Below are 12,831 nucleotides of genomic sequence, written 5' to 3' on the forward strand. Positions count from 1 at the left end.
CCCTTTAGGAAGTACTTTGAAATAGAAACTAATCATAATTTATAACTATTCTAAATCCTAAACTGAGCTGCAAAGACATTATTAAATGCAAATGCCTACATGTGAAACTGGTTTATGACCTGAAGTCTGTGTCTGGTGGTTTCTTCAAGATTCTTGTTTTTCTATTAATTTAAGGTTGTTCTCTTTTTCTGTTTAAAGCCAGCACATTTTAAACCTGTATCCTTAGGAGATGTTTCTAGATCCATTAACACCCGAACTGTTCCATGAAAACTGTTCATGTGTCCTTGCTGCATGGAGGGGGTGTGCCCCAGTGTGAGCATGCTGGAATTCCCAGTGCGGAGGCAGCATCCAGGCAGTTGATTCCCTGTTCTCCCACCCACCTGCGGGAGATGCACATGCCAACATCCGGCAGTAGCAGATATGAGGAAAGGAGTGGGTGCTTTTCAGCAGCCTGGTGTCAAAGGCTGGGCCCATGAGCCCATTCCCACACATCTGTCCTTGTTAGACTCAGAACCAGCCTCTTGGTTTTCATTGACCTTGTCCTGTTTTAGGTGCAGGGCCTGGTCCTTGAAAAGGGAAGACATTAAGAAGAGAAGCTAGAAGAAGGGATAGCAGTCTCAGGATTCTGAGTTTTAAATTTCATTGTGTTTATATGACCTCTAGTCGACCCATATTCTACCTTCAGCTACATGACAAATTATTTTGATCATCTAAAAGCATGAAGTCATTAGATTGTTTTACTAGGTTTACAATTGATATAAACAATTTCATTGTTAATATTTTTTGAAAAGCTCTAAATAAGGTTTGTACTCAAAACTCATTGAAGCAACCCTGAAATCACTACAGTTTAGACACTAATGAAAAGAAGGTCTAATATCAGAGTTTACAAAAATCTGGGCTGAAGTATCTGGGCATTAGCCTAGTCTATGGAGAGGAGTTCTGGGCAACGGTGCCGGCAGCTGCTTGTTCTACTCAGACAATTAGCAATGTAATGCTTTCACTTGTCAGCCTGCAATGAGGACGTCAGGCTGTGTGTTAGGATCCCAAGAAACGGGACAGGCTCCAGCTCTCTCTTGCCTTAATGCGTTTGGCTTTACCCTCTGTATCCTGGGATATTCTGTTGCTTTAGCTCCACTAATCTTTTTTTTTTAACTTTTTATCTTTTTATTTGGATATTAGCAGCAACTACCATCTTTATGCACCTTTGTCTGTGCTCACAGCTGTTGACATCTTGCCCTGTTTGCTGCAGCATGATTCTCTCTCTCTCCCTCTCCTCTCTTTCTTTTCCTCTCCCTCCCATCTTGTCTCCTTTCTGCCTAATATGTTGATTCATTATTTACTTATTCATTTGTTTATTCACTGGGTTATCATATGCTCAGATTGTCACATGTCTTATTCAATTAACTTGCTTTCGGATTCCAGGATACAAGCATAGAATTAGCCATATGTCCACCTTGCCTCTAATGGGGCTGATTTGCAGAATGAAAAAGAAAACCAGGGCCAAGTTTACAGTCATATCTCCTATCTACACAGCCAACACTTAGACTATTGGTGCTTTAATACTCAGCAAAGACAGAGGATAAAAAGTTTCTTCTTTTAACATAGGCTGGATCTTGACTGATCTCTGCTGCTTTATTCTCCCAACTGCCTCAGTAATAATCCTATAAAAGTGAAAGAAGAAACTCATAGAATGTCACTTTTGAGAAATGACTGAGAGAGTGGATTATAAAGTAGGAAGACTGAGATGCCAAATAAAACATAGGCTCTTTGGTAAAACCTTACCATGAACATATGTATCCAGGCCAGGCCTTCTGGAGCCACTGGTTGTATTAAAAGAAGTTGGTCCTGCTCTGAACTGCAATGTAAAAAACATTGTGTGCATTTCCTTGCTTTCAAGTGCTATGTCATGAGAATACTTTTGGCTGAACAGTGATGAACTTTAATTCACAAAAAAGTTTTCAGAGCATTTGACACTGGAAGAAATATTTGCTAATCAAAATATGAAAATAATGAAATCAGCAAGTAAATATGGTACCAAAGACAGATTATAAAAACATATCTGAGCTGTCAGTTCTAGTCCTTCAAACACTGTTCTCCTGGAGCAGGAGATGCATCCCTGTAGAACACCCTGTCCTCTGCTGGAAGGCTTGGCCTAAAAGGCTTATTACTAAGTGGGAACAGAGAAAACTCTCTTTATATCTTACCGCCCAGTGCTGGTCTTAGTACAGTCTCTTGTCTGATTTATGAATTTCTCCTGGAATGAATTTTCCACAAATATATGATGGGGAGCTGTGTAGGCTTGGCATTCATTTTGCCTGTGAATGTCTTTAGTGTTAGCAGCTGGAATCCAGGCTGGGATCCAGGCATGTTCCGGTGACTCTCCAACCAATGCTATATGTTGCCTTCTCTACGTTTGCAAAAGGGGCAGACTGCAGAACACTACTGAGGGTCTAAAGGTGCCTTCTGGTTGCTTAATATTTCTGGACTGTTCAGAAGAGGCCAATAACAGCAGAATTCTTTCAAGATGATAAAACCTTGACTTTTTTTGTTGTTGGTTATGGATGGCCCACCATATTTTCACAGCAATAGGGCTTTTGTTTACTTGGTGTTTTTCTTCTTTCTTTTCATTCTTGGACATCAAGGCACCACTTACCTACCGTAGGTGACTTGTCCTTTGAAGTACAGGGGACATCAGGCCAGGAATTTTACCACGTTGATAATTTGTATGTGCTCTCTAAGTGTTATTACTGCATGTTCCTTGTTATTCCATTCTAGTGAGGAAATAGCACTGAGTGCTGTGAGAGGTTTTTCATCTTTTGATGTGTTTCTGGTGTAACCAAAAAAGCACATTAGAGAAGTTAAAACTGGCCCTTTAGAGGCTGGTGTTTTCTATGAGATGAACGGAGTAAGCCTTGGGTGGGAATGTTCCCATCTGGACTCCATCTTTTGGAAAACACCAACATACATGAGAGTTGGAGCATCTGAGTTTTGTTTCTTTTAAGTTGTGTATTAGCCGCGGTGGAAGCAAGTCAATTACCATCACTAAGACAAGGATTGAGTGTTCTTATCTATGTGATAAAAGTAATTATCTAACACATAATTTAAAAAGGACCCCATGTTTTGCATAGTTGAAACTCTCAGCATTTTGTTTTAAATTCTCAGATTCTAATATGTAAAATTATCTGAACTATTCTGCATGATGTAGGTTCAGTTATATACAAGCTTATATATAAAACTTTAGATATATCAGCTATGTTATCAGTGCACACAATGATTTTAAATGCCATGAGAATATTACATCTGTGGCTTGAGCAGAAAGAAGGGAAGATGCCATGGGTACATGGGGCTTATAGACTCTAAGTCATCCTATCGTGGGTACCAATCTTCTTCCCACTTTGGTCAGGGAGCAGTGAGGGGTGTGATACTTGGAGTGGGGACTATGAGTGGAAGACAGCCAAGGATTTCCCAAGCCATCTTAGTTCACTTTCTGCCTATCTCCCACCCCTTGCACACACTCACACAAACATCCCCCACAAACATTTCCCACTCTATCCTTCTTGGCCCTGGAGGAATGGGTCAGAACACGCATGTTCCTTTTGCCAGAATTTGCACCTGAAAACTGCCAGTGTCTTCAGTGTCGGAGAGTCAATGGTATAAGTTACTCTACTTGAGAAGACTGGTAGAGTCAAATGGCACATTCCTCCCATTCACGGTGTCAGAGTGAAAGATCATACTTTGACCCTCCCATCCAAAAAAAATTCCTGAGACTAAAAAATTATCAATTAAGCCAAAAGATATTTTTGGAAGAAGTCACGCAGAAAGTGTTTCCATATTCAAATGTTAACATGTTAAAAGAAGAAAAGAAAAAAGGGAGGGGTGGGAATTGTTGTCCTTTCGTTAGAAGGAGACTATGATCTTGAACAACTGCAGGTCCATCAAGAGCTTTGCTGGGTGAGAATAGACTGGGCTTCTCTGGTGGGACTCTGGATTTTCCATTGACTTCAATAGTCATTCGGGAGAAGTAAATTTTTCACCTGCCTGTGCTTTTTCAAATGTTGATATGTTTGTTTATTCACAGGCTTTCATTTGAGAGTAGTCTTGAGCAGCTCCAGCTGAATTCACCAAAAACACATTCTTGGAAAGTTTTCTGCCAAATGATCAACTTTTCCAGTGACTAAATTGCCAAAAATCAGTTCATACGAAACCAATCCTTTGAATGATCCGTTCACAAAATCTACCCAAATTTATTGATTCAACAAGCATATCCTAATACTCTTCTTGTATATATTTCAAGGGTCAATAAGTATTTTTCCGAAAGGGACCAGATAGTGAATATTTTAGGCTTTACTGGCTATTAAGGTCTATAGCATATTCTTTGCTTGTTTTGACACCTTTTAAGAAAGTAAAAATCATTCTTTCCATATACAATAATAGGCTGTTACCAATTTTGGCTCACGGGCTATAGTTTGGACCCGTTATATATTCAAATGATTTGGATCTTTTCATATGAGTATATTATTCTTGATTATTGCAATAACTACATTCTCAAATACAATCAATGAATATCCTGTCTTCAGCATTTAATGGAATGTTCAGTTGGTTAAAAATTAAAAGTCACAAAGTGGCTTACCATTTTTATGACTAGCAACAGTGTTCTAGGGTTTCATATGAATTTCTTTTCAAGTCATTCTAATGTAGTATTCTTTAATAATTTATTTTCTCCTTTTTCAATGATGTGGCATTTTTTCAGATTCTGTCACCACCGACTCATTGGCCAAGTTTACCAGTTTTCCCCAAATGTGTAACTTTTAACTGATAAAGTTCAGTGATTTATAGTAGATTGAACAGTTTTAACAGTTTTTGAAGATACCTGAAAGATAATACTTGGTCAGTTTTCCTACTAGCATTTTAAGGAAGGTGTCATGTGTCTGCACCCCAATCCCTTACTGCTGCAGCTGGATGGAACAGGGGACCAGAGAGGAGGATTTGTACTGGGGAAAAGGAACAAAGAAGAGCCACCATCCAGCACAGCCTGAGGGCTGAGAGGGCCAGGGTGGGCCCCCTTCGAGAAAGGAGGTCAGGAGCCAAGTGTGTTCCTGAAGATCCCAGAGCCCTGAAGCCGTTACTTCCTCCTAAAGCCTCAAAGTGCCAACCCACTATACTGTACATTTTATGAATAGTTTAATGGAACAGATTTTTTGGCAAATCAGTGTATTTGGCCAATTTGGCAAATAGATCCTTTGATATATTGGCCATTTAGCCAAATAGTCTATTGGCAAGTTGGCTTTTGGCAAATTTGATGTTAATAACTTGACTTGATGAATCTGTTTCGGTCCTGAAAAAGCAAAGCCTTTCTGAAAGGGAAGCTGGAAGGAGCCAGGAGCAGGGCAAGTTCACGTCCTTTCTGGAAGGAGTGGAGAGCGTAGTGCTGTGGACACACTGGTGGAGTTGGCGACAGCTCACACTCATCTGCAGTTCATCCCGGGGGGGATGTTCGTCAGTTAGCTTGTCGTGTGACTGTAAAGGAATGGAACTGAGTTCAACGTGGTCTCAACTTACAGGACACGCCTGCTTTGATCATTTACAGGACATGCCTGCCTTGATAGTAAAAATAAAGTCCTACTGACATGTGGTGTGGCAAAATCAAGACACTTCTGGCTGAAGCTGAGCAAAACTAAAGATTATCTGATTTCTACTACTCCCTTGAGGGGAGGAAAAATTATTTTCCCCTCTACCTTTCCAGGGTCTTGGCTGAGACACCCTTTATAAGAAAAGAGATTGACAGGTGCTAACAAACAGAAGTTTAACAGCATGTATGCCTCTGTAAGCATACCTGGGAGAGACCCAGGAAAACTGGGTCACTCGCCGAAGTGGCCTCAGAAGCTACCTTAATGCATTTCCCTTATAAATATAAATACCTCTTATAAAAGGTACCTTCTCAGTTTTCAAGGTTTGGCCTGGGTCTGCTATATCTTAAAAAGGACCAGCTCGAGATAATCCTTATGTCAAAGAGGCATCTTTTGAGGTGGCAAGTTCTGCTCCCGTTCACCCTGATGGTGGTGATGTAACCATTGCCCTCACTGGTATAAGGATTTGGCAGACTAAGCGCATATTTTGGTGCTGTCGTTTATTAGGTATGACCTTAGACATTATCCACCTTGTGAAGCTTTACTTCCTTCTTCTGTAAAGTGGGGAAAATAGAGCACATGTCATTGAGGTGTCTTAGGATCCCAAAAGATAACACGTGTAAAGATGCCTGCCACGTGAGAGGAACTCAGTAACTGATCCCAGTCAGAGGGGGGCTGGGGGCGGCAGGGAGTAGGGTTAGTTCGCAGTCGTATTATGCTAACTGAGGGTCACGATGGAGCATTCATCCAGGTTACTGGTTTTCTGAACTGATCAAAATCATCCCATTTGCCTATTTGCCTTTCGATAAGGTTCCTAAAATAAAGGCATTCAATTTTTTGAATGATGTAAGGCTATTAAGATTACATTCTCTAATGATTTATTTACTATAAGGTGCTAGATTGAAGGAGAAGTATTGAAAAGGCTGAGTAGTTGTTTTTTATCAGGAGGGATCAGGTTGTACATTCATTCGGGGGTGGGGGGGGGTGGGGGGTGGGATATTTACAAGTGTGCACTACATGCAGAGCCCTGTAGCCATACAACACCCCACCTCCCAACCCCTGCCCAAAGGGGAAGGTTAGTCTAGGTGATAAATAGCAACGGCAGCTCTAATCCCTATCTGCTGGTCTCACCTTCGGAGAGTCCGCTTCTTGGGTCTGAATGAATGGAGAAATGACAGTGCGTGCGGCACTCACGTTTGAGGAGCACATTCTCCAGAAAGAGAGAATTAATACAATCAGAAAAGAATCACTTTTAAGCAAATTATAGTATTATACACCCCAAATCATATATTTAAGTGCAGATGAAACGTAGAGGAATGGAGCCATTAAAGAGAAAATGACTAATGAGGGCATTTGAGATAATCACATTGGACTGTCCAGATTCCAAAGTACTTTTTCTAAACACCATTTTATCTGTACAAGAACCCTACAAGATATATATTCTGGCTCTCACTTTAAACACTAGGAAACAAGCTTAGCAAAATTAAGAGATTCGCTTTAGGTCTTGCAGCTAGGAAGTGTCAGAGCTGAGGTTTAAGCCTAAGTCTGTGTGACCCCCAAATTCTGTTTGCTTTCCATGCTGGATGCAAGGGCAGGGGCTGGGGAAAACAGGAGGCTCTTTGAGGCATGATGCCAGGTAGCCACTTAAGCACGTCCTGACTCTAGGAGAAGGGTAGGCTGTGGAGATGCTAGTACCAATCCCGGTGCCAGGGGGCCGGCGACGTCCTTGGGCCTGGCAGAAAGGAAAATGCCTGCACCTTGACTCAAGACTTCCCATTTCCCACACAGCTTGGTAGTGGCTTTCCTCTGTGAGCCTGCAGACTGCCTTTAGTTCGAGCCATCTTAAAAATTATCTCCTTAAACCTTATTCACAACCTGCAACCAAGAAGGGAAATCTGGTTTTCCTTCCTTCCATCGCTTCAGATTAGATCATCTCAGCTGTAAATTAACAAATGGAAACATTTAGGATCATACTATTACTGTCATCAGTTTCCTAACTCTCTGCTACAACTGTTCAAAACGCACCCTCGTTTGTACTGCACCGACACATGAAAGATAGTATTCATTAGACATCTTTTACATATTCACAGTTTCATTTATATAGCAAGTGGATGTAGATGCTTTTTTGAGCCAAGAACAACCCTCCATTAAAGTAATTCAGTAGTGTTGAGTACTTTAACCAATGAATATCAAACCTCAGGAAAAGATTTAAAATGGCGAGAGAGTAAAAAAACATTAAGGGTCCAATTTAAGAGTAACATTTTGAGATTTTACATAATGAGACAGAGACCTTTTCTTCTGTAAATTAGTTGTTCGTTCTGTGTAAATATAGCTAGTTAGCAAAGCGTTCTTTGATCATTTTCTTTCTTTTTGAAAAGTAACTGATACAATTTGGGAAAGGAAAGGGCTGTTCATATCTGCGCCTAACCAAGCCACGTACATGGCTGCAGACCCTCTGTTACACTTCCTATCCTGAGCCTGAATTATTATTTACATGAATAGACTAGTTAGGTATGAAATACTCCTTTAACAATGTATGTGCTTATTTATTACTTTTATATTCTGATTGTAAGTCATATATTTGCCATCTATCGACCTTGAGGAAATGTACATTTGTTGGAGAATCTGGAAAGCTTTGCTTTCCTTTATTTTACATTCTTGATATCCAAGCCCATGGGTTCGAAGTGAAGCACCATTTCCCCCCAATGTTCTGGTGTCAAAGTCATTGCCTTCTTTAGTAAAATTCACTGCATCCTTTGGTATAGCCCTGTCAAACCGAATCTTCTGTGCTGAGAGAAATGCCCTTTAATCTGCTCTAACACTGTAGCCACTAGTCACATGTAGCTACTGAGCATTTGGAATGTGGTTGCTGTGATTGAAGAACTTAGTTTTAAATATTATTTAATTTTGGTTCTAGGTTAGCCACGTGTGGCTAGTGGCTCCCATGTTGGATAGTGCAGCAGTGTATTCATTCACATGCTCTGTATCTCAGGTGTAAACATGCTCACTATGCAGAAACCCATACAGTGGCATTTAATTGCTTTTAAGAAACAGATGGAAGCCTCTCAGCTTGTCCTTGAAAATAATTGTGTCAAGCTGAGCAGACCTGGGGTGAGGGCTATACAGATATTTTAATTGTGTTGCTTGGTCATTTTGTTCCTTTATTCTCTTGGCAATTATCCATAAAGCACTAGTGAATGCTCTGCATTGTACTAGGTGCTGGAGACGCAAGAGGTTCAAAGCATGTGCACAGCCTTTGGGAAATTCACCAGGTAGGAAAGGGGAACAGAAAGTCATCAACCTGCATAGAAACATGGAAGAGTGCTGAGAAAGGGGGAGGAGGCCAAGATGACTCGGAGGCTGCGGTCTGGAGCGACTGGGTGGGAAGCGGCACTGTTCGCCAAGACAAGCTCTGGATGGGGAGAAGGAGCCGGAGCCTAACTGGACTGACCGCGTGGGTGGGGGTGTCTGCTACCACCCAGGCTGCGGCACCAAGGCGGGTGGCTACGTGAGTTTGCAGCGCAGGGAGAGGTCTTGAGAGAGCGATTTCCTACTCGCCCCTGGTCGAAGCCAAGGGCCAAAAAATGGTCTGCAAGGCAGATAATCTAAGGAACAGAAAGTGAAGAACAACCTTGCAGAAGCACTTACTGAGGAAGAAAATACTGTGTTAGGCTAACCTGGTTTATAAATTTAGGTAGAGACTGAAAAGAAAATTAAAATACAGATGATAATCTTCTAGAAATTTTATCTTTAAATGATATAGGGGCAAATTTGTAAGCAACTCAGTTCATGTTCCTTGATGCTGAAAGTCATTCCAGCAAGAAACCCAGATGAGACATTTTATAGTCCCTCCGACACTCAAATGAGTAAATTACCTCAACTAGTTGTTTTAAGCTAATGAAATCCACAGATCCTAAATATTATATACCTTGATATCCAAAATACATTTTTTCAAACTTTTCTTCATATTCCACCATTATAAATAAATAAGTAAAATGGATTTTTTGGCTGGGTCCTGTGAAGAATAGCATGGAAAATTTCCTTCACTGGATCAGTACTGACTTTTGGAAACTGTGCAGTATAATCTTAGTCTGTTAATTTTGTGTCTTCTGACTGAACAGGGAAGATTTCACAGACAGGTATCATTTTGTCACTGTGTTATTATTCTGGGGTCTTGCTTTTTATCCTGATATCATATTGCAGTTTCTCATTGGGGGAGAAGAGAGAGGCTTTTCACCCTTCGGCCTTCAAAAGCAAGACTCTCGAAAACAAAGTACATTTCCACAGTGGATTCTCTGTTATTCAGCTTCTAAGGCTTAAAGAGTAATTGCGTTAAAAACAAAACTCTCATTCAGTCGTATTCTCTCCCCTACCCTTCCTCTCCCCCTCCTCCTTCTCCTGTCTCATTTTCCACTATTTGGTGAAAAGGAAGCTAGTATTTAGACTCCAGTGTGCCATGAAGCTGCATTCTTACCTTGGGCATCGGAAGTCTAATTTTGATAAAAATGAATTGTGAATGAGCCAGAGAATGGAGCATTCCTCTAATTATAGGAAACAAGATTAACTTTGGCCTGAAGGCAGTTTTTGTAATTGCACTTGGTTTAAAATTTTGAAATGTAAGAGCGGTCACTCATGCACTTGGCTTTTTTGTTTTCAGCTTGCTTTGCTCACCACTGTCAAGGCTTTGAGGCCTGCAGCAAAATTCGTTTTAATGATGGGCCAGATGATTTACATTATGTCATAGACATCCTGCAGAGCAGCTTTCTCTGCGGGCAAAGCAACACCTCAAAGATGATAGTGCTCTGTATTAAGAAAATAAAACAAATATTTTTCTTATTTGAACCTTATTTTTACTGTATTATAGAAAATTTAGATTTAAATGCCAAGTGACATACACTTACCATCTCTCTTTTCACCTGTTTATAGATGCAATCAAGGCCAAAGAAGTTCTGGAATGGAATCCCTGTATTTTGAACCTATTCCTGCTACATCACATGTATGTACATAGACAGCCAGAGACTAAATAAAATCTTGGCCCTTTACCCCACTAATATTGATTCTTTAGTGTGTGCTGCCAACATAGAAAGGTTCTGATTTCAGGAAGTATCCATATGGACACAGCATGTGAGTGTGTTGTTCCACATTTGCCATTTTTTAGCTATTTCTTCTTGGGCGCCAGTAACTGCCATGCTTGGAGTGGTCCCAGTAGTACCTTCAAAAAGTATTAAGCTAAACTCTATGCCATCATTCAAGGTCTTTTTGACTTGTGAGTACATTTCAGAATGAAAGGCCTTTGATGGGCACACATTTTTCTCCTGCTTGTGCTTTTAGCACATCTACACTGTGTTTCTCTTCTTGGTTTGATGTATGTATAGCATGTGATACCCATAATGGGTGCTTGTTATCATCTTCCAGCAATATTTTTCAAGGGCATGTTTCACGATGGCTTTGTGTTAAGCAGTCCAGTTGATTTGAAGCAATGTTAGAAATTGTGATGTAAAATGTGTCAAAGTTTGTGTTCTGCCTGTATTTCCTGTTGTTTATATATCTCTTTGTCTCTAAATTGATGTGTCGCCTTCTCCTTCTCTTTTGGAAATTCCCAGGATCAAACTGACACTATAATGGTCAAGCCATATGGATCACCAGAATCTGTTCGGTCTCTAACTGGGACAGAGTCTGATACCACTTACGAGTCCAGCCTGTGGGCCTTGGAAAGCACATGTGCATCACCAGGTCAGTACATTTGGGCATTGGGATAGGGACTCTCAGAAGAAAACTAGTGACTTACTCGGGAGTCACAGTCTCTGAAATGAAGACCATGTTCTATTTATAATGGTGTGAGGTCACTAGAGTTCATTCTACCTTTCTTCACCTTTGATCCACTTTTGAATGTGATTTGAGAGCAATGAAAATGAATAGTTCATCCCTATTTCAAGTGCTTGGGAATGGTATTATTCCCTCCCACTTAATTTTCTCTCCTAAAGATTGGGTCTAGAGCTCAGTCATGGGAGAACAGCCCCTTATCCTCTCACGGGTGTGCGATCTTCACTGCTGTGGTATAGTGGCTGTGTTCCAGGAGCACCTCTTGTTTCTAAAAACTGTGCTATATGAAGAATTGTTAGTAAAGGGTAAAAGGGATAGTCTCTCAAAAACAGTGGTATTTCTTAGGTAAGTTTCAATATTAAAGGCACTTCATAAATTTGACTATTAAAAGTGCAAAACTTACCGCAGTGGTGGATTCCTAGTGGATAGCATGTCTTTGAATTAGCTGATGTTTTCATTGAGACTTTGTATTGCAGAATCTCCATATACAGAGGTGGTGCCCCTATTATTTACTTATGTCATTTTTTAACCTGACATATAGTTGAGGTACAATGTTATGTTGGCTTCAGGTGAACAACACCGTGCTTTGACAGCTATCTATATTATGAAGTACTCACCACAATCAGTGTAGCTACCAGCTGTCACGCCACAAAGTTATTACAGTATTATTGGCTATATTTTCTATGCTGCACTCTTATCCCCATGACTTACTTATTTTGTGATTGGATGTTTGTGCCTCTTGATCCTCTTCCCCTAATTCACCCCCCTCCCACTCCCCCATGGCAATCTGCAGTCTGCTCTCTATGTCTAGGAGTGTATTTCTGTTTTGTACCTCTGTCTTGGTTTTTAGATTCCACATATAAGTGAAATCTGAGAAATACCTCTATTTTTCAGATCTGTATTTAACAACCTTTTCATTATTGCTGTTGCAAAGCTTTGCTTAAAAACATCGTTTCAAAACAATTGATTTTGGTGGGAGGGGGACAAAGTCCATGAACTCATGATTGTGATTTCTGAAATGCATAAGATCAATTCAATTTTAAATTTGCACCCAGTAAAATTCACTCTTGGGGGGTGCACAGTTCTGTGGATTTGGCAAAAGCAGCGTCCTGTATCCACCACCCCAGTAGCAGACGGAACACTTCTGTCATCCCCCAAATCCCTTCACGCTGCCTCTCTGAACTCAAGCTCTGTCCCCATCCTCTGGCAGCCATCGATCTGCAGTCTGCCTGTGGTTTCCTTTTTCCAGAATGTCATGTACATGGAACCATGCAGTATCTAGCCTTTTTGGTCTAGGCTGTTTCTCAAGCCTAGACAGATAAAATGCATGTGAGATATATCCACACACACCTTTCTTCTTCCTGAGTAGTTCTGCATTCAT

The 12,831-nt window shown here is 40.7% G+C and overlaps 1 protein-coding gene across 1 annotated transcript in view; it reads left to right on the top strand.

Annotated features, from left to right (window-relative positions):
* The window catches only part of PASD1 (PAS domain containing repressor 1), a 54,549-nt gene that overhangs the window by 33,562 nt on the left and 8,156 nt on the right, over nt 1-12,831 (top strand). Inside the window, exons 10-11 of the mRNA XM_073227819.1 lie at nt 10,554-10,623; nt 11,231-11,360. Of these exons, the coding sequence (XP_073083920.1) occupies nt 10,554-10,623; nt 11,231-11,360 (200 nt within the window). The remainder of the gene's footprint in view (nt 1-10,553; nt 10,624-11,230; nt 11,361-12,831) is intronic.

Source organism: Manis javanica, chromosome X, assembly GCF_040802235.1.
Source record: "Manis javanica isolate MJ-LG chromosome X, MJ_LKY, whole genome shotgun sequence".
NCBI classification, from domain to species: Eukaryota; Metazoa; Chordata; class Mammalia; order Pholidota; family Manidae; genus Manis; species Manis javanica.